The sequence below is a fragment of the Lissotriton helveticus genome, chromosome 4_1 (genome assembly GCF_964261635.1).
Source record: "Lissotriton helveticus chromosome 4_1, aLisHel1.1, whole genome shotgun sequence".
Taxonomy (NCBI): Eukaryota; Metazoa; Chordata; class Amphibia; order Caudata; family Salamandridae; genus Lissotriton; species Lissotriton helveticus.
In genome coordinates this window covers 1,516,375,451-1,516,402,009 of record NC_136063.1, presented here as the reverse complement: position 1 = coordinate 1,516,402,009, position 26,559 = coordinate 1,516,375,451, and the positions used below count along the sequence as shown (strand labels likewise).

Genomic DNA, 26,559 nt, shown 5'->3' with positions numbered 1-26,559 from the left:
CATGCTTCGTTTCTACAGAGTTGCAGAGAAAATAGAGAGATGGGCGTTTCAATAAAAGGGGTTTATTGAACAGTCTTCTTTCTCATGAAAGAAAGGTGAACTGTTACAATCGTTAGACAGAATGCAAAGTATAATGCGTACAGCAAGAATAGTATTATAAAATAATACTGTAATAGCATTGTCTGTTGCTATGACATGTAAAAATACATACATAAATAATATAGGCTAAAATACTCACCTGGTGCTTCTAAAATACGCCTACCCCAATGTACCTAACCTAGGTCTAGTACCAGGGTAGAAGTAAGTGTGGTCTTTAGCATAGGTTTAGTTTTTGCCAAGAATTGCCAAAGGTTTCTCTAGGTTCTAATCAGCTCCATACCTTAGAATGAAGGAGGTTGGTATCTCAGTCTCAGTCTCAGACTCGATTTCCCAACACCCCGCAAGGGGAGTCAGAAGCACTGGAGCTGTATTCTCGGCAGGAGGATGACAGCTTCTTTGTCAGTGCGTCAGCTGGAGAGTCTGCTTCCTTCGGCACTTGCTGTAGCGAGCTGCAAGTAGGTAGTCGAACTGCACCGAACCAAACTGTGCTTTGCTATAGCAAGTGAAGGCATATTTATACCTTGAAGGTGTTTAGGAATGCCAGCTTTGACGTAAATTCAGGCATATGAACGTCATGGATGAACCTAAGGAATGGTTGTTCATGCATAATAATAATGAGATTCTTGGAGAAATCAATATCCAGGCGAGGGGAAGTCCCTTCTGCTTAAGTGTCTGGTTTTCCAAGAAATCGTTGTGACGTTTGATGAACAGATGGAAGTAGCCATGCCTGTATTTGGGTAGCATGGGCTATGCCTAAATAATGGCTTGATTTCTATGCCTATATAAGGGCAATGCGAATTGTATCTATATAAGGGTATGAATAGGGAAAACTCATTCGGAATCTAAAACGCTACAACACCAGGACATGTAGGACACTGCACCCTGCCCTCTTGGCTGTCCACCCTAGGGGTGACATACTTATTAGAAAGGAAGGTTTGGGCCTGGAAAAGGGTTTATTTTGCCAGGTTGATATGGAAGTTTATAACTGCACACACACAACTGCAATGGCAGCCCTGAGACATGTTTAAAGTGCTACTTAAGTGGGTGGCACAATCGGTGTTGTAGACCCGTTAGTAGCATTCCATTTACAGGCCCTGGACACAAGTAGCACAACATTACTAGGGACTTACAAGTTAATTAAATATGCCAGTTCGATATAAGCCAAGTATACAATGTTTAAAAGAGAGTGCACAATCACTATAGCACTGGTTAGCAATGGTAAAGTTGGCAGTGTCCTAAGGTCAGCAAACAGGAGAGGAGGAGAGCTGAACGCAAAATGTTAGGGGTTGAACCTGCAAAACGTGCACATTCTTTGTTTGACATACAGCAGTTTCAATCGACCGGAACCAACTGCAGATTGAATCACTCTAAAAGACCTGTGGAGATAGAAGTTATGCATAAGGGCAGTGGAAGGGCTAGCTTGTCTGGAGTAGGAGGTTGTGGGAAAGATTCAGACACAAAGCAACAAAAAGACAAAAGCAAGGAAAAAATATGGTTAAACAACAACTAATAAAAAATGCCGATAACTCTACAGTAATGGCAGAGGCGACACTCCGTAATCGCTGGTCTTACTTTCACTGAAGAATACCGATGTTTTAACACCTTCCATGCTGCGCAGATTTACAACCTGTGCTGGGCCCCAATGTTAATGGGTGTGGTCATGACGGAACAGTTCCGTCATGAGCACAGCTCAACCGATGCTCATGACGGAACCGTTCCGTCATGAGCATCGAAGGGGTTAAAGGAAGAACGTGCAGTCTGGCTGCAAGAATACTTTGTAGGGCTTGCCTCCCCACCGGCTGAATGAGGTGTGGTTTTAAGCCATATGAAGTGTGAAGGGAACTTTGGGTCTCATGGAAGCCTCTAGCTGTCAAAGCTTCAATATCCAGTTTTCGAGAGCATGATCTTACTTGCTTTTTTATTGATGTTTTAATAGTTGTATACTTAATTATATTGGGGCCTGAGTTCTCTGTAGCTAGGTTCAAGAGATCTTTGGCTGAGGCAAGACTGGTTGACCACGGGTTGCCCGGGTTTTTGAATATTTTGTTTATAACAAACTTCATTGAGTTCTCTGGGGCCACAGTGGTTAAATAAAAGTATTTTGCCAGACTTGCCAGTTCTTCCAAAAATTGTCGGTTAAGGTTAAATTCCAGGTGAATTAGAGTGTTCCTTGTGCACGATGGAAGACAAACTAGCTTTTTGTAGGCTACACAGTTGATCTTTTCAAGGACTTGCCCAAATTTGCCTGGGAACGCCTGTATCGCGTAGTTGAGGGAAGGTAGTAATTTTGCACTCAGAACTCGTTGGATAACCGTGGTCGTTGGACGTTCCAAGGTGGCGTTAAGTTTACAGATAACTCTACAGTATTCTCATAGTTCCTTGATTACTGTGTCTCCGCATGCAATGTACTCTCTGACTATCAAAACCACCTTGTGTGGCATAATGGCCATAGTTGACAACTTTGGAGCTGGGGAACCGGGTTTGATTCTCGGCATTGGCTCCACATCTTGTGCTTCTGGGCAAACCATTTAAGGCCTAATTACGAGTTTGGCCGGCCATCTCAGTGGAGGTGCGGTGGTTGTCGGGGACGCTGCACCGGTGGTTCGACCGCCATATTACAACTGCGGTGGTGGGACCACCATATGACCGCTACAACTGCCAGTGATCCATAATCCCTGGTGGTGTCATGGTGGTCAGAGGTTTCATTGTGCTTGGCGGTGCTGCTGCGGCACTGCCAAGCATATTTGGAGTTTCCTCACCGCCACAGTTTTCATGACAGTGAGACCGCCATGAAAACCCTGGCGGTGAGGACCATGGGATGTATACAGGGGGGTACATGGTGTGACCCCCTGTCTGGATGTACCCTCTTTCCTGTATGGCATGGCCTGCACAGTCCATGCCATGCAGGAACAGACTTTGGCACTCTCATTGCGGTACCTTTTTAATAGGTGCTGCCGCGAGCACTCCAAAGGACCACCTGCCAGACCACAAGGTAACTCGTAATCTGGGGGGCAGGCGGCGGTGACGTTTGGCACTGAGGGAGCAGGGATGGGGCGTGGCATCCAGCTCTCACAATGCCAAACTCATAATCAGGCCCTTAATATCCTTGTGCCTACCTAAAACGAATGTGTCCTTGTGTAATGGAACTGGTGCTCATGTAAAGACCTCCAATACCTTCGGGTCGAGTTCGCGCTATGTAAAATCGCAAAAAAAAAGCTTTCATGTGCTATGTACAATATGAGCTGCTCAACTTTCACCTAACTCCGAATATTGAAACTTACCTCACAGCTGACCTTCTCCAACTCAAAAGCAACGTACAACTCCCCACTACGCTTTGGAGGACTGCAATCTCACAAACATCAGTCTTCCCAGAGTTGTCCGCAATCTTCGAAAATATTGCCACATCTAGGATCTGTGCATCCTCACATCAGTAATTCTTGTGAAAATGTCAGTTTATTCAATAAAAGAAATATTAATATTAAGCAAACTGTTGTCAGTGTTATCAATGCTGCTTCATCTCTAAATGTAAAAGATAAGTGGATAAAAAAGAAAACCTACTAGTTTTTAATATTGGGATAACATCCTTCCAGCAAGAGGCTACAGGAATGTGAATGATAGTAGACTAGCATGAATTAAACATTACATGTGCAAACAGTATAAAACCAGAACCCTCACACTAGTTTAAAAAGCAGGTTTAGAGTAACTTGCCAAATCCCTCCTCTTGTCTACTTAATTTACAGCGACAACATATTCCGCACCACTGGGCCCAAGAATAGTAGTGTCTGTCCTCTCGACTAACAACATGCTGATAATATTGTATGTAGCTTTTTCTTTATTGCATTTATCTGTATAAAATAACAGGGATCTCACAGCTATGTATTTTTCATTTGCAGGTCACCCACTGGCACAGCCCCTACTTCTTTGCCTATTTCCCTACAGGTAATTCATATCCAGCTTTACTAGCAGACATGCTGTGTGGCGCTATTGGATGTATTGGCTTCTCTTGGGTGAGTTTACTGTCATTTACCCCACCTGTTACAGCGGGGAATTAAGAAGTATCCATAATTGCAAATTTCATACAGTGAGGTCTATGTGTAATGAGTAATGTCTATGTGTAAAATGGAGAGAGTGGTTCCAAAGTAAACAGTAGGATTCAAATTATGGTACACCTGACTTGTATGGTCTGTCTTTACCCGCACTGTCTTTAACGGCAACAGGGAAGGTAGGCCCAGTCTCAATGTGTGCAAAGGTATTCCAGAACCCAAAAAGTACTGATTCAACAAGAATCTGTACTGATTCTGAGATTGTCCCTAAGAAATGGGAAGTAACAGTCGGAATCAGTGTTTCCGCATCAATTCTGGCATGCTCTTACTTATTTGCTGGTCATTTTTACCTCCCACTGTCCAAAGGAGAAATCATTAGCTATGTGATATTTCTGCATGATTTTTAACTTCAAAGTCTGCAAGAAATATGGACAAATTATGAATTGAAAGGCCTTTTCAATGGTGCCCAAAGAATGGTCAAACAGGCATTATATATAGACCTGCTCATATCACAACAGTGCATTCCAACCAGTGCTTAATTTGAACCTGTGGTTTCTGAGCACTAACACTTAATCATCAACATGGGTGCTTTTCATGAGCACCAGTTAAGGACATTTAGGGTTAGGCATGGTGAGATTGAGTGATTTTCCCAGAATCACAGGATGTTGAGCCAAAGCCGAGACTCCAACGTGGTTTTCCAGCTCTGAAGTCTGCAGCTCTGGCCAATACGTCACATCCTCTACCCACTTTCATGGTTAGTAGTTGGTTCTGTTTTGGGCCGCACCAACAGGAGAAAAGGTCTGGTGCAAGCTGCCTCCTGATGAAAGCCCGACACTTATTTTTTCTCAAATTAACCAGTGATCCCAACATTGCTTTAACATTCTCTATTCATTTCAGCCTAGTAACTAAATAATGCACACATGGGCGTGTTGGTGGACTAAACACACAAGCCTTACTCAGAAAATCATTTGAATGTGTAAGCCTGACTTCTATATTTGAATTAATAAGTATAGGATTTCAATAATGTGATCTCACTGGCATAAAACCTCCGTCTTGTGTGCTTTATTTCACCACAAACACATACGGTTGTGCATGACCAATTTCTATTTAAGTGGTAGGAAAAGTGATTCAGAGCATGGCTTCCAAAGAATCTTTGGGAGCACCCACAAACCGTAGAGTTTGTTTGTATTTTCAAATTCTTTACTGACTTTTCCCAACCTCAATCAATCAAAATTATGTTTATTCAGACCAATGGAACTTAAATAGCACTCCATTAAGATGTAAAACAAATACATATATAGAATAAATTTAATCTAATAAGACCATATAAAATTGCCATATAAAAGATGTGTTCCAATAAAATCTGCAGGTGGCCATGAAAGGTAGATCAACCCTCCTCCTAGTTCCCCATAAACGATGCCCTTACTGCCCTCATGAATTTTCCAATGGCACATCCTACATCTAAAAAGCGCTTATCGGTTAAAACTTCTACAGCATACCCTCGAGACATAATTCCATATTTCAGTAATATTGGGCGTAACCACTATCTCCGCTGTTGTTTGATTGTTAGAGGCCTATTAGGATGGCGGCAAGACTTTTGTCTGCCCGCCATCCCTGTGAAGCTGTGACCGTCACCCATAGGTGCGCCGGTCCCGTCCACCGTATTAGGATGCGCCCGCCTCACTGACGGGCGCATCCTAGTAGTTTAACATTGTGGATGGTGCTGCTGGCTGCAGCACTGTACACAATGTTAAAAACCCATGTTTTGCTCTGCAATGCACAACGTGGCAGGCACCGAGCGGTGCATGCTATCTTGGGCATTACAATGTCCCCCAAGTGCAGCACCCCATCCCTCCCAACGGGCCCCCAAAGTTATTTTCCGCATGCCTTTCCATGGCGGAGTCTCCGCCATGGAAAGGCATGCCCCTGCTGCCATCGTAATATGGATGGTGGTGCCTGCAAGGCCCCGCCACCATATTGTTGTCTTTTTCCACCCGGCCGGCAATCATGATGATTGCCGACCGGCGGAAAAGCGGCTGCCGGACTTTCCATCTGCCGCGGTCCCCCCTCCATGGTAATATGGCGGGGGTAAATGTGGTTGTGATGGCAGGCGGTGGTGATCCGCCCGCCATCATGATGGGCCCCTTAGTGTTCAACCCACAAGAACAATTCCCTCCTACACTGACCATTTAAAGCTTTTATATCACTTATCTTGCAAGGGTTAAGATAATTTCTTACAGTTCTTTCGGCTCACTTTTTGAAATGTCTATCTGTATGGCCAGACTCTGGAATAAACTTCCCTTAGATTTAAGATTTGCTCCTACTGAATCTGTCTTCCGCCGCAAACTTAAGACATGGCTGTTCTCCTCTTAATTGTTCTGTTTTTTTTTGGTTTGTTTCTTTTCTGAATTTCAGTCGTTAGCGCCGGGACACCCCCTCAGGGGTAGCCGAGCGCTCTATACATTTCTTAAATTAATAAATATGGCCTGGGGAAGCAACCTTACTTTCATATCTTTACACACAGCAACCATGTTGGTCCTAACCCTTCTAGCCCATTTAAGTTCACTTTGCACAATTTCATTCATGCACCATTGAGAAACTTTCAGTCCTTCCTCCCCATTCAATTTTTCCTAGAACCTTATTAAGGCTTTTGCAGCCAAAATATTCCAGGAAATCTTGCCAGTTTCCAATCTTATTGCTTGTATCATGTCAGAGCTGGGAAGTGAAAGCAAATACTCCAAGAACTTCTCCTCCTCGGCATCCCACCTGCTTTTTCCTCTCATGTGTAGCAATTCAGCTCCATATTGCGGTTGCGGGCAATCATTGCTACGTAGGCTTTTAGGGCTGGTCTACATGACGTTTCTCCAAAGGCCTTCTTACATTTTGTCAGCCCACTCACCAAGCCAATGGTCTTCAAGGCCTCTATATGAATTTTCCATTTCACAGACCGTTCGAACCAGACTCCAAGATATTTATGTTCATCACCAAATTCCAATCTCCCAGCACCAAATTAAATTTGCTTTTAGATTTTCCAAAGTAAAGTATCCTAGTTTTAGCCATATTTACCACTATTTTTTCCACCTACAATATTCCTGAAACTTGTCTAATGTTCTTTGCAGGCCTATTTCTGTCTGGTCTAAAATCACAAGATCATCTGCATACAGGAGACACTCCACATGTTTACTCTAGGACTTGGCCCTTTTTGGCTAAAGTTCCCTAAACCTTTTGCTTTCCCCCTAGACCTTTTTTTCTGACATGGTGTTGCCAACTTAGATGCTTTGGTCACTTTGCCACTGCTGATCAGTGTCAAAGTGCAAGTGCTCCCTGTGTATGGTAAAGGTAATTGGTTGTCCATGATTGGTATGTTTGCCTTACTAGTAAAGTCCCTAGTAAAGTGCACTAACTATGTGTGCCAAGGCTGGTAATGTAAATGCTACCAGTGGTCCTGCTGCACTAATTGTGCTACCCACACAAGTAGCCTTAAAAGAGACAACTCAGGCCTGCCACTGCAGTGCCTGCGTGCAGTTGGTTAAACTGCCATGTTGTTCTGACAAGTGCACCCATGTGCCAGACCGCACCCTTCCCTGTCTATGCACATCAGACACCCCTATGGTAGGTCCAGGGGACCCCCTGGGCAGGGTGCAGTGCACGTGAAAGGTAGGACATGTACTGAGGTGTATACCATGTCCTGACAGTGAAATACTCTTCATTTCATTTTTCACTGTTGAAAATCCATCTTGCCCATTGAATAGAATGGGGAGGCTGTGTAATGTGTTTTCCAGCCTATCTTCCCAAAAGCTTAAGATGGAGAGGTGAAGTTTAGTATGCCTGTACTCACAATGTTATAACACATCTTTTTATAAGGGCGGTTTTTGCATTGTGTGTTTAGAAGCCACTCTTTTAGAAGTGGCTGAGTTTTTGTGCTCCAATATTTCTGTGTGTCTCTGCTTGGTTGTGGATTGACTGTCTGGATTTGAAAGTGATAGGAGTGTAGGGGGAGGAGTAGCTCAATAGGTGAAGAGGCCTGGGTTGTTGCCATAAACATATGTCCCATCTCCTGGTGAATGATTGAGAATCCAGACCCCTTCTAATCAAAGGAAGAAGGTGTCACTGGCAGGGAGGCAGCCAGAATTGGTTTGAACAGGGGTCAGTGCCCCCCTCAACACAAAGACTTCAATTACATTTAGGGGTATAACTATGAGAGCTGAAGCCCCTGAACTTTGGAGAAATGGATTGATCAAGATTGAACAAGACTGAAGCTACTTCGTGTCAAGAGGAACCTTTGCCAAGGAAGAAACAACTGAAGAAACTGAAGGAAAGGACTGACTCTTGCTGTGTGTTCTGGGGCTGGCCTGCAGTTTGCTATTATAACAAAGGAGAGGCTAAAGGGACTTTGCTGTGTACTGTGTCCCCCTGCTTGAAAGGACTTTGCTGTGCTGTGTCCTGAAGTAACTTATCCTCAGGAGCCCGAGGTGAGCTGGCTCCCTGTTGCGGAAACTCAGGAACACAAAAGTTTCCAGGTGAGTCTCAGTGACGCTGTGTGCATGTGCTTTGTGCAGCCTGAGACCTTTGTGAGAATTGCCTTGTTATCGTGCATCCAGAGTTCAAGTGAGCCTCAGCAATGCTGTGTGCGTGTGCTTCGTGCAGCCTGAGACCTTCGTGAGGAATGCCCTGTGATCATGCACCCGAAGCTAAGTGAGTCTCTGTGTGTGTGTGCCCTGTGGTAGCTTGAGAACTTCATAGCAGTAGCAGCCTGGACCGGCAGCCCCGGAGGAGATGAGCCACAGGCCCGAGTCCGCCGTTGCCAGAGCGGGACCTCGAGACAACCTCATCGAGGGAGGACCCGAGTCCCACTGCCCGGAATTCACGAAGATTACATTGGAGGCCCAAGTCGCAGGGAGAGGAGAGTGAGGTCACACCCCCAGGTAATGTGTGTCAACGCCTGGGGCGGGCTGAGGGCACGGATGGAGATGCTCTCGTCCTCTCTCATTCCGGCAGCGTGAGCCTCTGCATCGGCTCGTATCGCAGCCCGTACTTGCCAAGGGAGTGGCAGTACCAGGGCCGGAGTGCGGAGCTACACTTTTTGATACACCATAACCGTGTTGGGGGCAACTGTTGACAGAGGCCAACTGCGAGTCAGCAGGAGTAGCGGAGAGACCACCTAAGGCACCGTGATCGGTGTTGGAGTGTATTACGCATTGCATTTTTTCTTCATAACGAAGTACCTGATTGTCGTCTTACACATTGCATCATTTCTGCATAACGAACTACCTGATTAGTACATTACGCATTGCATTATTCCGGCATAACAAACTACCTGACTAGTGTATTATGCATGGCATTACCTCTTCATAACGAGCTACCTGATTGTCGTGTGACGCTTTGCATTTTTTCTGCATAACAAACTACCAGATTAGCATATCACGCATTGCATTATTCCTGCATTACGAACTACCTAATTAGTGTATTACGCATTGCATTATTTCTGCATACCGAAGTACCTGATTGTTGCGTTACGCATTGCATTATTCTTACATTGCAGAGTACCTGATTGTTGCGTTACACATTGCATTATTTTTTCTTTGCAAAGTGCCTGGGTCTAGCATTATGAACTGCATAACATTGCACTAGGACTACAGTGGAATGTTTAGAAGTGCTCATTAATATCGCCAGACCTTACAAGGGCTGGCTGGCCTAACAACCGGCCAGGAGGAATATTTCGAATACGCACATGTTGGATTTATATTGTGTGGTCTTATCGTATATCTTTTTATATAAATTTCTACTCGTTTTTATGAAACTTGTGTGGAGTCCATTTATGGTGTCATCATTGAGTTGCTGTGAGCGTGATTGCAAATACTTTACACATTCGCCTTGAAGATAAGCCTGGCTTCTCGTGCCAGGCTACCAAGGAGGTGAGCGGGGGTGATCTGAGAAAGTATCCTTCCTTTCCCTGACGTGGAAACAAGGGTCCCTATTTGGCCTAAGGTACCTTTCTCAGCCAACCAGGGATCCTGGGTCTAACATTTACCATTCATCTTAGGGCTAAAACCATTTGTAGCAGCTAAGGTAAATGGTAGATTGGTGACAAATAAAGAAAAGAGTAAAGAGGCTAAAACACATCCCTGTCTTAACCCATTATTGACTTGTATTTTTTGTGTTAATGTCCCCGCAGTATCCATAATCACCTGAGCCCAGTTGCACCTATGTAGTACCTGAATAAGTCTTATTCGGTCTTTTGGGATATCTCATTTTTCCAAAGTCTTCCACATGCATTTTCTATCGGATCAAAAGCTGCACGAATGTCTACAAAGCAGCAGATTAAGCTCCCGTTCTGCTCCACAGACTTGCATGCAATAGACCAAAGCAAAAAACAGTGGTCGATTGTTAAGTGCCGTTCCTTAAAACCCCCCATTTCAGATGGTACTATGTCATTAAGGTCTGCCCAATCTTTTAACATTCCTAGGATTACTTTTGCAAACCCCTTTTCGGCCACATCCAGGAGATCAATCAGCCTATAATTTTTGGGGCTTTTATATATCCCTTTTTATGTATCGCACTGATAATTGCACCTTTCAAGCTCTCAGGTATAATCCCTGTATCAAAAATTCTATCAAACGACCTATACAATAACTTCGCCCACCAATCCGGGTGAGATTTTATAATTATTGCAGGCATATTGTCAGGTCTAGAAGCTCGGGTGAGGTTTAACCTTGCGATAATATTTCTAATGTTACTTAATGTAAACATAGATCTTATATCCTCACCCACCTTCTCCCAAGGGGTTACTTGTTTCTCCCTCGTCTCCACCTTTTTACCATATATCTCCTCCAAGTGTTCCACCCAAGCCTCTTCCTCTACCGCACATATCATTTGTCCCTGGGTTTTCCCTGACCCCTCTTGTACAAGTTTCCAAAAGTTTTTTATGTTTATACTTTCTATTGCCTCGATCATAAGTCTCCAGCACTTCTCTTTATGTTCTCTTTTCTGGTCTCTAATCACATTTTTATACCTACGCCTTAACTTTATCAGCACATTTTAGCTTTCTTTACCATATCTTATTTTGAAGTTTCTCTCCCCTTTCCTTATCTGTGCCTTTAGAACCTTACATTCCTCAGTAAACCAGTTATTTTTTATTGCTTTGATTATTCTGGATTTCTTCTTCCCTTACCTTTTAAGATTACCCTATGGCGCTGTACCACGTAACCGATGGTATTGAAATACCCTTGAGGATGGGGCTCCAAGCTGTCACTTAATAATATCTTTTGCTGCAAATTTGTCAACTTTTTCATATGCTCTTCAGTTAATCTAGTGGTCAGCCGTCTAGGATAGTCCATCTTAATGGGGATCACCTTTTCCCTATGAATAACTATTCCTCTCCTCAGTTTTAATTTTAGCGGATGGTGATCACTTCCCTCTTCTGAGCCCACTATTCAGCCCCGTGCAGGACAAACCTCACTTACCCGCCCATTTAAACAGACTAGACCCTTAGGGCCTAAATAATTTCCCAGCGCTATATCCCAATTTGATTCTTTAGTTCTTGGGAACGTTGCCATCTTTATATTAAATAATTGCAGCATTTCTTTGGTCCCTCTATCCAATTTAATTGGGTTCCGTCTGTGATTCAAGTACCTCATCAATATAAGAATATATTTCGGATAACTTTCACACAGCCAGTCAATGTTCTCTTTCATCCTTTACCATTTCCTGCCTATACTCCTCAGATCACAACCCCTGTATATAAGCATTGCCTATTATCAGTTTTTTATTACTAAAGTATGGGTCCTGAGGCTCCACCTTACATGCTACCAGCCATTTAAATCTTCCTGATAGTGGTGTCACCTTTCTAGCCATTCTAGTTGATATTAGGGTTAGTACCCCCCCTGTAGGTCATCCTTGCTGACCTTTTGCTGCAGACTTATAGACTGGGACACATCCTTCTATCATTGGGGTCACATCGCACAGCCAGGTTTCTTGCAGACACACGATCTCATGGGTATCTATTATTTTTTTAAAGGCTCCAGATTTTGATATTTTGCTAAAGCCATTAATATTCCAAGAAAGAATCCTTAGGCTTAGCCAACTCTCCTCTCTCTGGGTGGCGTAATATAATTCAAGGACATATCTCCACAATTTTGATCCCTCCATCCTTTTACCATCCTCATCCTGGTTACCATGATTTCTATACCTTACTTTCCATCCAGTTCCTGGTCAATTAATCTTATTAGTCTTTGCCCAAGCCCCGCTTGGTGGCTCAGGAATACTAATCTTAGATTATTTGCTGTAGGTAGTTCTGCGTCAGGGACTACCCTTATTCCTTCTCTAACTCCCTTTCTGCTTTTATTATTGTAGACTTTACTAAGCCGGAGTACATCAGGGCTTTGGTGACCCCTTTCCCGTTTTTTCTTTTTTTTAAATAAACCCTACTTGCTGAAGGTCGTTTCTTTTAGGCTGGCACATTTAGAGAAGGTTAGCAATAGCTGTAATCGATTTAAGGAGTGTCGTTTTCTTAATCTTTTACCCCCATCCCTATAGTTTAATGCTTCCAAGTACAACCATAGACTTTTCCCGTCTTTATTCTCCTTTTCTTTAATTTTCCTGTGCTTCTCTTTTTCATTTCCCTCCTCCACACAGTTGAATTCCAACTAATCATTCCAACCAATTATTTTTCCTTATTGGCAGTCTACTTGGGTCTCTAATCTCCAGCTCTCTTCTTTCACCCTTTTCTGATCTTAATTCTATTTTCTTTCCTTTTTCATTTTTATCCTTCATTCTAGGCTTTAGCTTTTCCTGAGTTTTCTGGAAATAATTTTTTGTACGTAGATTTTCTAATTTCTTAATACTACTGTCGCAAGCCCTAACGCTGGCACTGTCCTTTTTTTCTAATGATTTCTCCCTTCCTTTTATGTTCTTAACCACCCTTCTCGCTCTAGGTATGTATTGTCTGTAACTGGTTGCCTCTCCAGATTTCTTTACAAGCATTGAGCACTTTGAGACGTATACACTGTGACTCCCTACTGTATGAAGCTTGCTCTCCCAGCTCATTGTTTATATCTTTGCTCGCTACTGGTCTAACTATAGATGGCAAATGTTCTCGAATTTGTTTCAAATTGCCCACAATTAACTGTAACTGTTCTTTTTGAGATTTCAGGATATCGTTATTCATCATGAATACTTCCAACAGTCCTTGTAGAGTCTTTTGCAGAATCACCATCACATCCAACATAGTTGACATAGTTGAAGAAGGGGTCGCTGAAATCTCTAGGTTGTGGGTAGAGTCAAATACTGAGCTTACAGTTTCCACGCTCACACTTTTCAAGTTTCGCTCGGGTCTCACCTTCTGCCCTCCCCTGATAGGACTTGTTACTCACCAGTCCTGAGATGCTATGATAGGACTTGTTACTCACCAGTCCTGAGATGCTATTCTCTACAGGTCCCACCTTATCTTTCTGTTGATGTGGGCTTCTGCATGTCTGAGGGGTGAATAGACGTGGTGATTAAGACAGCCTTGGGTTGAAAGTAAGGCCGCTTTGGTTTAATAATGATTGGTTGGTGGTAGTAGCAAGGTCTAACTCTGGCGGGAGCAGGCAATCTAACCCGACCTCGATTTGGGCCTTTTGTTGCTGCTCCTCCGCATTTATGTCTGGACTTGGCATAGTATCTTTTCTTTTAAAATGTTTGCTCACAAATTTCTTGACAGGGTTATTATGGGCCGACCCTCCTCCCTTCTCATCTTGCAGAGGGCTTTCCTGGGTTATTCTGCTGGTGATCTGATGAGCTGAGTTTTTTACTTTTCCTTTTGAGGCTGCCTTAGCTTCATTAACTGGGTCATTTCTCGTTGTGGAATCTGTTGACTGGCCAGTGTCTTTCCACAATTTGCCTCTGCCAGGTACCATCGCCTCTACTTGCAACCCTTTTTCCTTACACTTCTCTAAGGGCACCTACTGGGCTTTTGCAGTGTCTAGATTAGCTTACTCTGCTTGGTTACAGCTCAAATGACACTGAAAATAAATTACTTAAAAACCACACTTCCACTCACCTCTGCTGTGCCTGTTTGCCTATACGCCTGTATGTTTTGTCCTCTCCTGTCACCGCCGCCACCCAATTTTGCAGTTTGCCATTTCCTACAGTCTTCTCAGACGCTAAAATGCAAGGCTTTTTAACCCAATATTTGTAGGCAACCATAGGCAATTATGGGAGCATATGTCTGATTTGATGGTTTTTGCAGGTAATCCAGTCTCTAACTGCATACTTTGGCCATAGATGCTGCTTTTGCCTTCTCTACCTCATAGCCCCCCTCCCTCTGGGGAGCTGTGGATATTACGCTGCCCTGCCTACAACGTTCGCTCTAAGCCTTTCGCAAACATTGTTTCCCCGCGCTTCCCAGGGCTTGGGGTCGACAACCAACGCAGAATTAAAATCTTTTTCTTTTCTTAGATTGATTCTGGCGTATATGTCAATATCAGTTTACAGAACGCCAGCATCCGCGTTCAATGCTGCAGGTGGGCGGGCACGAGCATGACAAGGTGTACGTGCATGATGCGCCTCAGGCTACAGCTTGGCAACAGCAGAGGTTTGGCTTCCCAACCTGAAAAGTGACCAGAGATTTACTGATGTCAAGGGTAGAGGGAGTTCTATTTGGGATAAAAATAAATCCAGACACCAACATAAAAGTGTCCTTGATTATCAAGTGAAATCAGATCTTTTAAAAGTGGACCAAATTTTCAAATCATGGCTGTTTTGAACTTGTAAAGACAAGCTTTTATATGTGTTTTGCAAGATTTGTATGACTGCCTGAATTTGTCTTTGATGTAGCTTGCTGTAGCCAATGTTTGTGGCAATACCAGAGAAACAAATCGGCTCACCAAATCTTAAAAAAGGCCCACAAGCAGCCAGAAAACCGGCCGACACAGACTTGTCAGACCAGCGTTCAGAGACTGCTACATTGTCATGTAGGCCAGACTGACCCTGTCCATTTCAAAGGTGAGGAAGGAAAGGGAACAACCTCAAATTTGTGTAGCTCTAGGGAAAGGGGTTTCTCCACACTGGAATGTTTTTTCCAATGGAAGAAAGCCATTTAAATATAATGGGGTAATTGCACGAATGCACCCTTGACCCTGCCACCAGGTAGGTCGCCCGCCTCAGCCGCCACACGGTCCTCCTGTGCCGCTGTCCCACTGGCCCCACCCGCTGTGACCAGGATCACTGCCTGAGTCTGTCCAGGGCTGCTCTCCTTGGTTTTTCGATTGTTTTGCATTTGTGACTTCTGGTCTGTTGTTGTTTTGTCGTGCGATTGTTTTTACTGTTCTGTTGCTACTTTCTTTGCCCCCCTCTCGTGCCCTTGTGCCCTCTCCCCCCTGCCCCCTATTTTTCCTTTCTGTACCACCCCCCTCCCGCTCCCTTCCCTTGCGCTTCCCGCCACTGCCTCCCCTATGGCCCTACCCCCCTGGTGCCCCATTCGCCGCCCTGCTCCCGCCTCCCAACTGCTCCTCCCTCCCTCAGCCCCTCAAATGGAGGCCGCGCGCAGCGGCCACGCCGCTGGTGCGCCGAAGGCGTGCCAAAGGAATGCCAGGCTGCGCCCGTCCGCGACAGGACCGCGCCCAGCGCCAAAACCCCTGGCCCCCGCCGCCGAAACCAAGTAACCTGACGGAAGTACAACCCCACCACCCTCCACGCACTCAACAATGGCCGACCATCCACCTGCTACAAAGCCACTCCGAAGCGCACCCACGGACCCTTCTCCTGCCAAACCCGGACCAGGCAACAACAACAACCACCTCAAGTGCATCCTGCTCAACACCTGCTCCGTCCACAAGCACGCCGTCAAACTCTGGGACCTCCTCGACACAACAGCACCAGACGTCGCCTTCCTCACAGAAACCTGTGTGAACGCCTCCTCAGCCATCGACATCGCCATAGCCATCCCGGACGGCTACAAGATCACCTGAAAGGACCGCGTCAACCAAACCGGAGGTGGAATCGCCATCATCTATAGGAACACCATTGGTGTCACGACCAACTCCGAAGAGGCCCTCACCATCGCCGAACATCTACACTTCCAGATCCACACCGACCCCAAGACCACCCTCAGAGGAACCCTCATCTACAGACCCCCCGGCCCACGCACACAATTCAGTGAAGCTATCGCCGACTTCATCAGCCCACATGCCCTCGCCTCATCAGATTACATCCTCCTAGGGCACCTGAACTACCACCTGGAGAACGACAATGACAACAACACCCTGCTCGACAACCGTGCCAACCTCGGACTCAAGCAACTGGTGAACACCCCCACCCACTACGCCTGCCACACGCTCGACCCCACCTTCTCCGCCAGCAACCACGTTGCCACTCCACCGGACTACACTGGACCGACCACAGCTGCATCCACTTCACCTTTAATAAGACCACATCCCACCACCGCCCGCAACAGATCCCCCGTAGATGCTGGAGCAAAGTCACCGCAGACCAGCTAACCTCATCTCTGAGCCAGAACCCACCAATCAACACCACCGACACCAACGACGCAGCCCGCAACCTCACACAGTGGATCGTCAACAGCGCCGACGCCCTTGCACCACTGAAGAACCCCCCAGGCAAGCCCGGCAACCGGAAAACAACATGGTTCACCGACGACCTCAAAGAATCAAAGAAATCCTGCCGAACCGTTGAGAAAACCTGGTGCCGCTAACAGACGACAGAAACCATGACAGATCTCAAGAACGCCACCCGCAAAAATCACCAGCTGATCTGCACCACCAAAAAGACATCATTCAAAGAACGGCTGGACAACAACACACACAACAGCAAGGAACTCTTCAGCATCGTAAAAGAGCTCTCCAATCCCAGCAGCAAAGACATCACAACATCGCAAGACCTCTGCGACTCCCTCGCCACTTTCTTTCACCGCAATCGCCGATATCCACGACAGCTTCGGCGCCCAGACCCCGCCACCGAAGCAACTCCCCCTACAACCACCCTCAGCGCTTGGACTCCCATCAGCACCGAAGACACTGCCCACGCTATGAACACCATCAACTCTGGCTCTCCCTCCGACCCATGCCCTCACCACATCTTCAACAAAGCCGACACCATCATCGCTCCCCACCTACGGAACGTCATAAACAACTCCCTCGCGTCCGCCACCTTGCCAGAGAGCTGGAAGCACGCAGAGATCAACGCCCTACTGAAGAAACCCACAGCGGACCCTCAAGAACTTCCGCCCCATCTCACTTCTTCCCTTCCCTGCAAAAGTTATCGAGAAGATCGTCAATAAACAGCTGACCGCATTCCTCGAGGCCAATAGATCCCTCAACCCATCCCAGTCCGGATTTCGAGCCAAACACAGCACCGAGACCACCCTCATCGCAGCCACCAACGACATCAGGACCCTACTTGACAACGGGGAAACAACCGCCCTCATCCTCCTAGACCTCTCAGCCGCCTTTGATACAGTCTGCCATCTTACCCTAATATCCTGCCTCCACAACGCCGGAATCCAAGATAAAGCCCTGGACTGGATCACCTCATTCCTCTCCGACAAAACCCAGAGAGTCCGCCTCCCTCCCTTCCCCTCCGCGGCCACCAAGATCATCTGCGGCGTACCCCAAGGCTCATCGCTCAGCCCAACCCTCTTTAATATCTACATGAGCCCCATCATCACCATCGCACGCAAACACAACCTCAACATCATATCATACGCCGACAACACCCAGCTGATACTCTCCCTCACCAAAGACCCAGCCACCGCCACCAAACCCAACCTCCAGGAAGGAATGGAAAACATCGCTGAATGGATGAAACTCAGCCGTCTGAAACTGAACTCAGACAAGACGGGGGTCCTCATCCTCGGACCATCCACAACCGCTTGGGATGAATCCTGGTGTCCCACAGCACTGGGCACGGCACCGACACCCACTGACCACGCACGCAACCTGGGATTCATCCTGGACTCCTCTCTCACGATGAGCAAGCAAATCTACGCCATCTCATCCTCATGCTTCAACACCCTGCGCATGCTCCGCAAGATCTTTTGCTGGATCCCTACCAGAACTAGAAAGATGGTCACCCAGGCCCTCGTCACCAGCCGACTAGACTACGGAAACGCCCTATACGCAGGAACCACAGTCAAACTTCAGAAAAGACTCCAACGCATACAGAACGCATCCGCACGACTCATCCTCGGCATCCCCCGCCACAGCCACATATTAGCTCACCTGAGAGACCTGCACTGGCTCCCCGTCAACAAAAGGATCGCGTTCAGGCACCTCACCCAGGCACCACGACATTGGTCCCGAATACCTCAACAACCGCCTCACGTTCTGCACTCCAACACGCAAACTCCGCTCCGCCACCCTCGCCCTCGCCACCGTCCCACGGATCCGCAGAACCACCGCCGGAGGAAGATCATTCTCCTACCTGGCAGCCAAGACATGGAACTCCCTCCCCGCCCACCTACGACTGACCCAGGACCACCTCACTTTCAGGAAACACCTCAAGACCTGGCTCTTCGAGCAATAGCGGCACTCCCCCCCTCCCTCAGCGCCTTGAGACACCTATGGGTGAGCAGCGCGCTCTACAAATGTCTTGATTGATTGATTGATTGAATGCACTGGAATTTCACCATGCTTAGTTATGCAAAACATACAATTATGCATTGGGTAAAACTCCTCTGCCAGAGAGAAAATGGGAATTCCCAAAATGTTTCCAGGATTACGCCTGAAAAGCTGCAACTGGGAGATGTTTCCAAGCATAAACCAGAAACGTTTGGAGAATTCCAAAAGTCGTACATCTCCATCCATGCTAGGTCACAGACTTGTGGGGGCGATATACAACTTTACTTTATGAACTGGGTCACAAATATTTTTTTCACATTCACCTGTGATGAATAGTGTGGGCTAGCACGTTCCTAATTAAATTTGAATTCGTTGGTGCACACACTCTTTGCATAAAAGCAGGTGCACTCTATATTTTAGTTACAGGGCCCAGCCTGTTAATGAGGTATCTGACCAGCAAACATTGGTAATCCACCATACAAAGACCTAAGGGTATATATCATTGAGTTTAAGTCGTTACGTCTATCATGATCCTGTATGTGTTCTAGATATTTAACTTTTACTTGAGCAACCCTACTTAGAACAAATGTGGTTCGAAATGTACAGACTTCCCAGGAGCCAAATGTTTCTTTGTTTACAGGGAGGGCTTTAAAAGGTCCCTGCAAATAGCCTAACAGAATATGTCTTCTTTTGTCTGACACTCAGTATCTCACACAGGCTGTAGTGATTGCTCCACCTCCTTCTCCATAAGCATACATTTAATTGTGGCTATGCATGAAAAACTCTCGGATTAAACAGGTTTCACAGGTTCATGTGAACACCAGGGCTATTTGATAAGAGCGTATGGTGAAAAATAGCTCCACCATGAGCTAAGAGAGACCCCACCTGTAAGAGTGAATTACACAGAAGTCATTAAATAACTTGCTTACATTTTTGTACCAGAGTATCATTATTATATCATGTTTTGTTTTGTTTTGTTATGTTCTGTTACGTTATTTCATGGGCATTTATAAAGTGCTTATCATTTGTATGCCACACCAACATTTTCTGAATGTGAGCAATTTTTGTGTTCTGGGATATTCATTGAGTCAAAGTGGTCTGCTGACATTGCATTTGGTTGCCTTTCATATTGTTTAGTGAGCCATAGTGTATAACGAGCAACAAGGTCACAGCAGACTACTACAGTGTTTTATCACTGACTATATTTTTTAGTGGCTCTGCGCACTTAAGTCCCAGAAATTGCCTCATTGTCACAGCCTCCACAAAAGAATAATTTCTACTAGTTCCCACAGTCATCCCTCAAGAGTGTGACCCTTTGACAGATAACTTCCCAATTCCCAAGAAGACCCAAAGAACCCACAGGATGGGAAATGGGGTTTCAGGTGTGTTGACCCCACCCTTAGTCACCAGGATGCACCCAGTAATAGAAAACTGTGGCTCTACACATCAGAGGCCATACGCCACAGACCTGATGCCTCCTTTCACAAGGGGCCAAATCCATCAGGCTTTTCAATGCTATGGCTTTAACTTCTAGGCCTCTGCAATGCCCACTGCCACTTTGGCTCCCAGCTCTAGGGAAGCACACAAGCCGCATTAGGAAAACCATTGGCATGGGTAAGCCTGACTTATATGGTGGAATATATTACAGCAATGTTTCTGAACAGCGCTACACCCATCGCGTTCCCACGGAACACTACACCAGGAGCCTCCCTTTCTGAGACAAAGGAGAAAATTCCACAAAAGCAATCCCCAGCTCAAAGCTATGGGTGATCAAACTGGAAAACCCAAGTGCCTGACCAAGACACCAGGCCTGATTGCCACGATACCAGCAAATAAAGGGCTGTAAAGGGCTGTGAAGGCAGGGGAACACAAATCGCAGCCAAAGAAGGACACAGTTCAGTGCCAGCATGGATGAGGGCCGCAACCAGGGCTGGCTTTACGGGGTTGCGACTAGTGACACAGCTGCTGGCGCTGAGCTATGGGGTGCTGTGTTTAGAAATTTCCTATGAGTTTATTAGCATTTGCTGAGTTCCTTGTGTGTCCAACAGTTGTGATGCATCAATAAAAAGATCGAGATAACTCTGGTGATTAATGTTCCTGCTGGAAAGAGATGGAGTTTTAAATCAGTTATAATGAATTGCAATCTGTTATTCCCTTCTGATTTTTTGTTAGGAGGGAACTGCCCACTTTCTGACATTTATGGGCAATGGGGATAGCAGTATAGTTGACTTTATACTATTATCCTCAGACCTCGCACCATTTATTATAGACTCTAAGGTTCTAACCAACTCCACAAGTAAACACAACTCTTTGTTAATTAGCTCCGATTAGCATCTGCATGGGAACAAAGATACCAATGTGTTTCAAAATGTAAGCTCTTTTTCAAACAAGGAAGTATGAATTAAATGGGATAAAGTTGATCCAACTAAATTGTTTTACTAAACTTATAATAGCGAATAGAGACAAGATCAATACTTTTTTATGAGTTGATACATATCCTGGGGAAGTACTAAGAAGCCCTGAGGAGATCTGCCAGTCGAACTCTAGATTCCTGACAGAATCACTGACAGAATATTGACAGACAAAATATCGACCTACAGAAACATCGACGCTGGAATATTGAAGGCAAGTATATCGACATCCTATCTACAACATGGTAAGTACAAAAATATCGAGACAAAAATATCGATGTTAAAAATATCGTAATTAAAAATATTGTTTTATATCTGTTAAAAAACAATGTGTAAAATAAAGTAAATAATACTTATAAATAAAATAAACATTGTTAAAAATATTTAGTAATGTTTAAAATTAATAAATAATAGATATATAATAATAGAACATTAATTAAACACATATGTAAAATATATATGATATAATTACTTAACAATACATTTTAATAATTACTTTAATAACTTATAAATTATTTAAAAATACTATAAATTACAAATAGATCTGCACACATAAAATAATGACATAATGAAGTAAATATTTATTTTTAATCAATTAAAAAAATTAAATATACTTTCAATATTTAATAACATAATACATTATCTAAATTCATTATAAAAATATTTAATAGACAAATAAATAAAACTACTATTTAAAGTCCAAAAAAAACTACAGTATTAAAAACATTGGATAGCGTAAAACGTAAAATTACTATTCCGACTCCAGAACATGCAAAAGTAAGGAAAACATTGGCTAGCATAGAGATAAAAATTACTAATCCCACTCCAGAGAGTGAAACACTAGAGAAAACATTGGATAGCGTAGGGGTAACATTTACTATTCCATCTCCAGAGAGTGAAACAGTAGGGAAAGCGTTGGATAGCGTAGGGATAAAAATTACTATTCCCACTCCAGAGAGTGCAACAGTAGGGAAAGCGTTGGATAGCAGGTGGGTAAAAATTACTATTCCCACTCCAGTGAGTGCAAAAGTAGAGAAGGCGTTGGATAGCGTAGGGGTAAAAATTACTATTCCAACTCCAGTGAGTGCAACAGTAGGAAAGGCGTTGGATAGCGTAGGGGTAAAAATTACTATTCCAATGCCAGAGAGTGAAACAGTAGGGAAAGCGTTGGATAGCGTAGGGATAAAAATTACTATTCCCACTCCAGAGAGTGCAACAGTAGGGAAAGCGTTGGATAGCAGGTGGGTAAAAATTACTATTCCCACTCCAGGGAGTGCAACAGTAGAGAAGGCGTTGGATAGTGTAGGGGTAAAAATTACTATTCCAACTCCAGTGAGTGCAACAATAGGGTAGGCGTTGGATAGCGTAGGGGTAACAATTACTATTCCAACTCCAGTGAGTGCAACAGTAGGGAAGGCGTTGGATAGCGTAGGGGTAAAAATGACTATTCCAACTCCAGTGAGTGCAACAATAGGGTAGGCGTTGGATAGCGTAGGGGTAAAAATTACTATTCCAACTCCAGAGAGTGAAAAAGTAGGGAAAGCGGTCGATAGAGTAGGGGTACAAATTACTATTCCCACTCCAGTGAGTGCAACAGTAGAGAAGGCGTTGGATAGCGTAGGGGTAAAAATTACTATTCCAACTCCAGTGAGTGCAACAATAGGGTAGGCGTTGGATAGCGTAGGGGTAAAAATTACTATTCCAACTCCAGTGAGTGCAACAGTAGAGAAGGCGTTGGATAGCGTAGGGGTAAAAATTACTATTCCAACTCCAGTGAGTGCAACAATAGGGTAGGCGTTGGATAGCGTAGGGGTAAAAATTACTATTCCAACTCCAGAGAGTGAAAAAGTAGGGAAAGCGGTCGATAGAGTAGGGGTACAAATTACTATTCCAACTCCAGTGAGTGCAACTGTAGAGAAGGCGTTGGAGAGCGTAGGGGTAAAAATTACTATTCCAACTCCAGAGAGTGAAACAGTAGGGAAAGCGTTGGATAACGTAGGGGTAAAAATTACTATTCCAACTCCAGTGAGTGCAACAGTAGGGAAGGCTTTGGATAGCGTAGGGGTAAAAATTACTATTCCAACTCCAGTGAGTGCAACAGTAGGGAAGGCGTTGGATAGCGTAGGGGTAAAAATTACTATTCCAACTCCAGTTAGTGCAACAGTAGGGAAGGCGTTGGATAGCATAGGGGTAAAATTTACTATTCCAACTCCAGAGAGTGAAACAGTAGGAAAAGCGTTGGATAGCAGATGGGTAAAAATTACAATTCCAACTCCAAAGAGTGCAACAGTAAGGAAAGCATTGGATACTATAAAAAATTATATATAACATACTTATAAATTATTTTTTATATACATTTTTTAATATTTTAATTTTTAAATAACTAAACATCATTTAGAAAAAACCATTAATATAAAAAAAATAGAATTGAATAATTAATTAACAATAAATTAACAATTATTACCAATAAAATATCAATTAATAAATATTAGTTACCAAAGAATAAATATTAAGCAATAACATATGTTAAAAAAACAACAAAAATATTATTAATAATTGAGTAGCAATTAAAATAAAAAACAATAAAATTATTTGTATACCCCAAAAAACTTTTTATAAGACATTAATTACCAATTATATAAAAAGAAATTCCAAGAATTTTTTTTTAAATTACCAATTAAATAACTTAATTATCAATTATAAACATTAATTACCAATTAAATAAATTAATTACCAATTAAATAAAGTAATTACCAATTATAAACATTAACTAGCAATCACAAACATTAATTACCAATTAAATAAATTAATTACCAATTACAAATATTAATTACCAATTAAAACAATTAATTAACAATTAAAATAATTGATTGGCAATTAATAATTAATTAAAAATACATAAATTATCAACACCAATAAATAAAAATAATTCATAACTTAATTACAATTAAAATACTTCCCACCCAATTGCCCTATAAACCCACTACCCGCTACAGAACTTAAACGCAAAAATTAATTAAAATTAATTTATATTTCCTAAAAAGTAATAATTATTTTAGTATAATTAAATTACTTCCCACCCTATTCCCCTATAAAACCACAACCCGCTCCGGTACTAAAACATAAAATTTACTTAAAAATAACATTATAAATATATGAAAATAATTCACATATATTTTAAAACAAGTAAAATACTTAACAAAAAACATATAACACATACATATTAAATACATATTAATATACATAACAATATTCCAAATATCGATATTAGTAACATCGAAATTACTAGAAACGATATATTTGATATCGATATTACTAGCTTCGATATTACTTACATCGATATAAAAAAATTCGATATTACTTACCTTAATGTCGATATTCTGTCCAACGATATTCTTGACATCGATATTCTTTACCTTCGATATTTCTAACTCGATATTTCTGTAGGTCGATATTTACAACTCGATATTTTGACTGTGTAGCATCCTGACCTTCAACAAAACCCCAAAGGCCACTTCTATTCACAGATGGCTTAATTCTGTATGCTCGACTGCACACAGACACCTTAGGTCTTTCATAAAAATGTCACTCTGTAACAGAGAGGCCATTAGACTAGCTAGGCACACATATATGCTGATATTGGAACAGAGCAAGGAAGAAATACAAGGGCGACTTGGGAAGATATGGAGGCAGCGACTCCAACTAGGGATAGAAAGGCTTCTTGGGAAATTGTTTCTCAACCCTACTTCACTGAGCACAACATGACAAAGATACAGTGGCACATCTCCTCCGATCAGTTGGTAAATAATTTTACTACGGTGTTTGACCCAGACAGTGTTACCATGACCCAGACTGACCTTACAAATCCCCTTATCTTCAACCCTGATAGTGCCTTTAGTTTAAGTAACACGATTGAAAGCATTGACATGTCAAAAGCTATACTAAAATGAGCTGTAGGCAAAGGTGCCAACGCACCCAACCCAGTGGTGTCCCTATCGATATTTTTAGGCTGAGCTCTGCGCTACGGGCACTGTTAATAACTAATGTTTTCTGAGCTGCAATAAATAGAGATGTGCCAAAGTTATGGGGGGAATCCATAATAGTAACCATCTTCAAAAGGGGAGATGGGAACCAGCCAAGTTTTGATCACCACATATAGCTTTCGGATTCCACCACAATAAAAGTAGAGAGGGTTATCCTTCAAAAATTAGAGGGCTTGGCAGAACACAATAATTTATTTTTCGAAGTTCAATATGGCTTCCGCCCTGGCATTATGACAGTAGAACCATCTTTAAACGTATCCCTATTAATCGAGAAATATGTCAAAGCCAGGAGAGGTTCGTTACATTTGGCTTTCATGGACCTCTCCTGTGTCTTTGACATGGTGAATCGGGGAAAATTGTGGAGCTTGATGGAAAAAATGGGAGCGGACAACTCTCTCGAGGACCTACTTAGACATTTGCACTGGGGGACCTAAGTGAAAGTACATTACAGCCTGGATGGGGAATGTTCTTCTCTTATTAGGTCTAAATCAGAGCATTAGACAAGGATGTATTTTACCACCTTTTTATTCCTTTTTTATATAAATGGTCTGGACATTGAGCTATTGTGAAAGGTGAAGGATCTGCCTCAAGTAGGTAAATGCCCCGTTTCCAGCCTTTTATATACGGATGATGCAGTTCTTAGAGTAAAAACTTCAAATGGCCTTCAAATTTTCCTAGAATTTTTTTATCACTTTTATGAATGATCTTTAGTTAAAAGTTAGTCACTTGAAATCCTTTGTTATGACTAGTGGCCCAAAAAATACTAAATCTAAATTGCATGTGATAGAGGGGACCGCAGTTGCCAAAGTCAAACATTTGAAATATTTAGGCATCATCTTGTGAAACATCCTTTACAACGCAACTTTTACCACGCAGTGCCTTTACGACGCAACTTTTACAACGCAGACCATTACAACGCATTGCGCTGGGGGCGGTCTAGGATAGGGAATAGGTTTCATTTACTGTCCAACACCTTCCCTACTTTCCACGGGGACTGGAGTTGGAATAGTAAATTAAACTATTCACTATCCAGCGCCCCAAAGCACTATGCGTTGTAATGGTATGCGTTGTAAAAACCGCGTTGTAAAAGCATGCGATGTAAAAGTATGCGTTGTAATGTCGTACATCCATCATCTTTGACCCCAATTTAAAGTGGGCTAACCTAATAAATTAAAGAGCACAGAAACTCTCAAAGGCAATGGAAGCAGTATTTAGGTTTGCAAAAAGGGTAGGTCATAAGTCCATTAAAGAGATGATCCAGATTTACAAAAGTAAATGGGATCTTCCGGGACGAGAATGTGAGTTTCATCAATCCAGGGATCCTGCAGAAAACTGTTTTGTATGCACCTTGATTTCAGTCCCCAATAGTTTTGCAAGTTATAGCATTCAGTATGAATTGGGGATTTTC

General features: G+C 43.4%; 1 protein-coding gene across 2 annotated transcripts in view; it reads left to right on the top strand.

Annotated features, from left to right (window-relative positions):
• LOC144829207 (aromatic-L-amino-acid decarboxylase-like) overlaps positions 1 to 26,559 on the top strand; it is a 626,175-nt gene that overhangs the window by 202,906 nt on the left and 396,710 nt on the right. For both annotated transcript variants that reach the window (XM_078688108.1, XM_078688110.1), the window contains exon 3: positions 3,993 to 4,106. In XM_078688108.1, the coding sequence (XP_078544234.1) occupies positions 3,993 to 4,106 (114 nt within the window). The remainder of the gene's footprint in view (positions 1 to 3,992; positions 4,107 to 26,559) is intronic.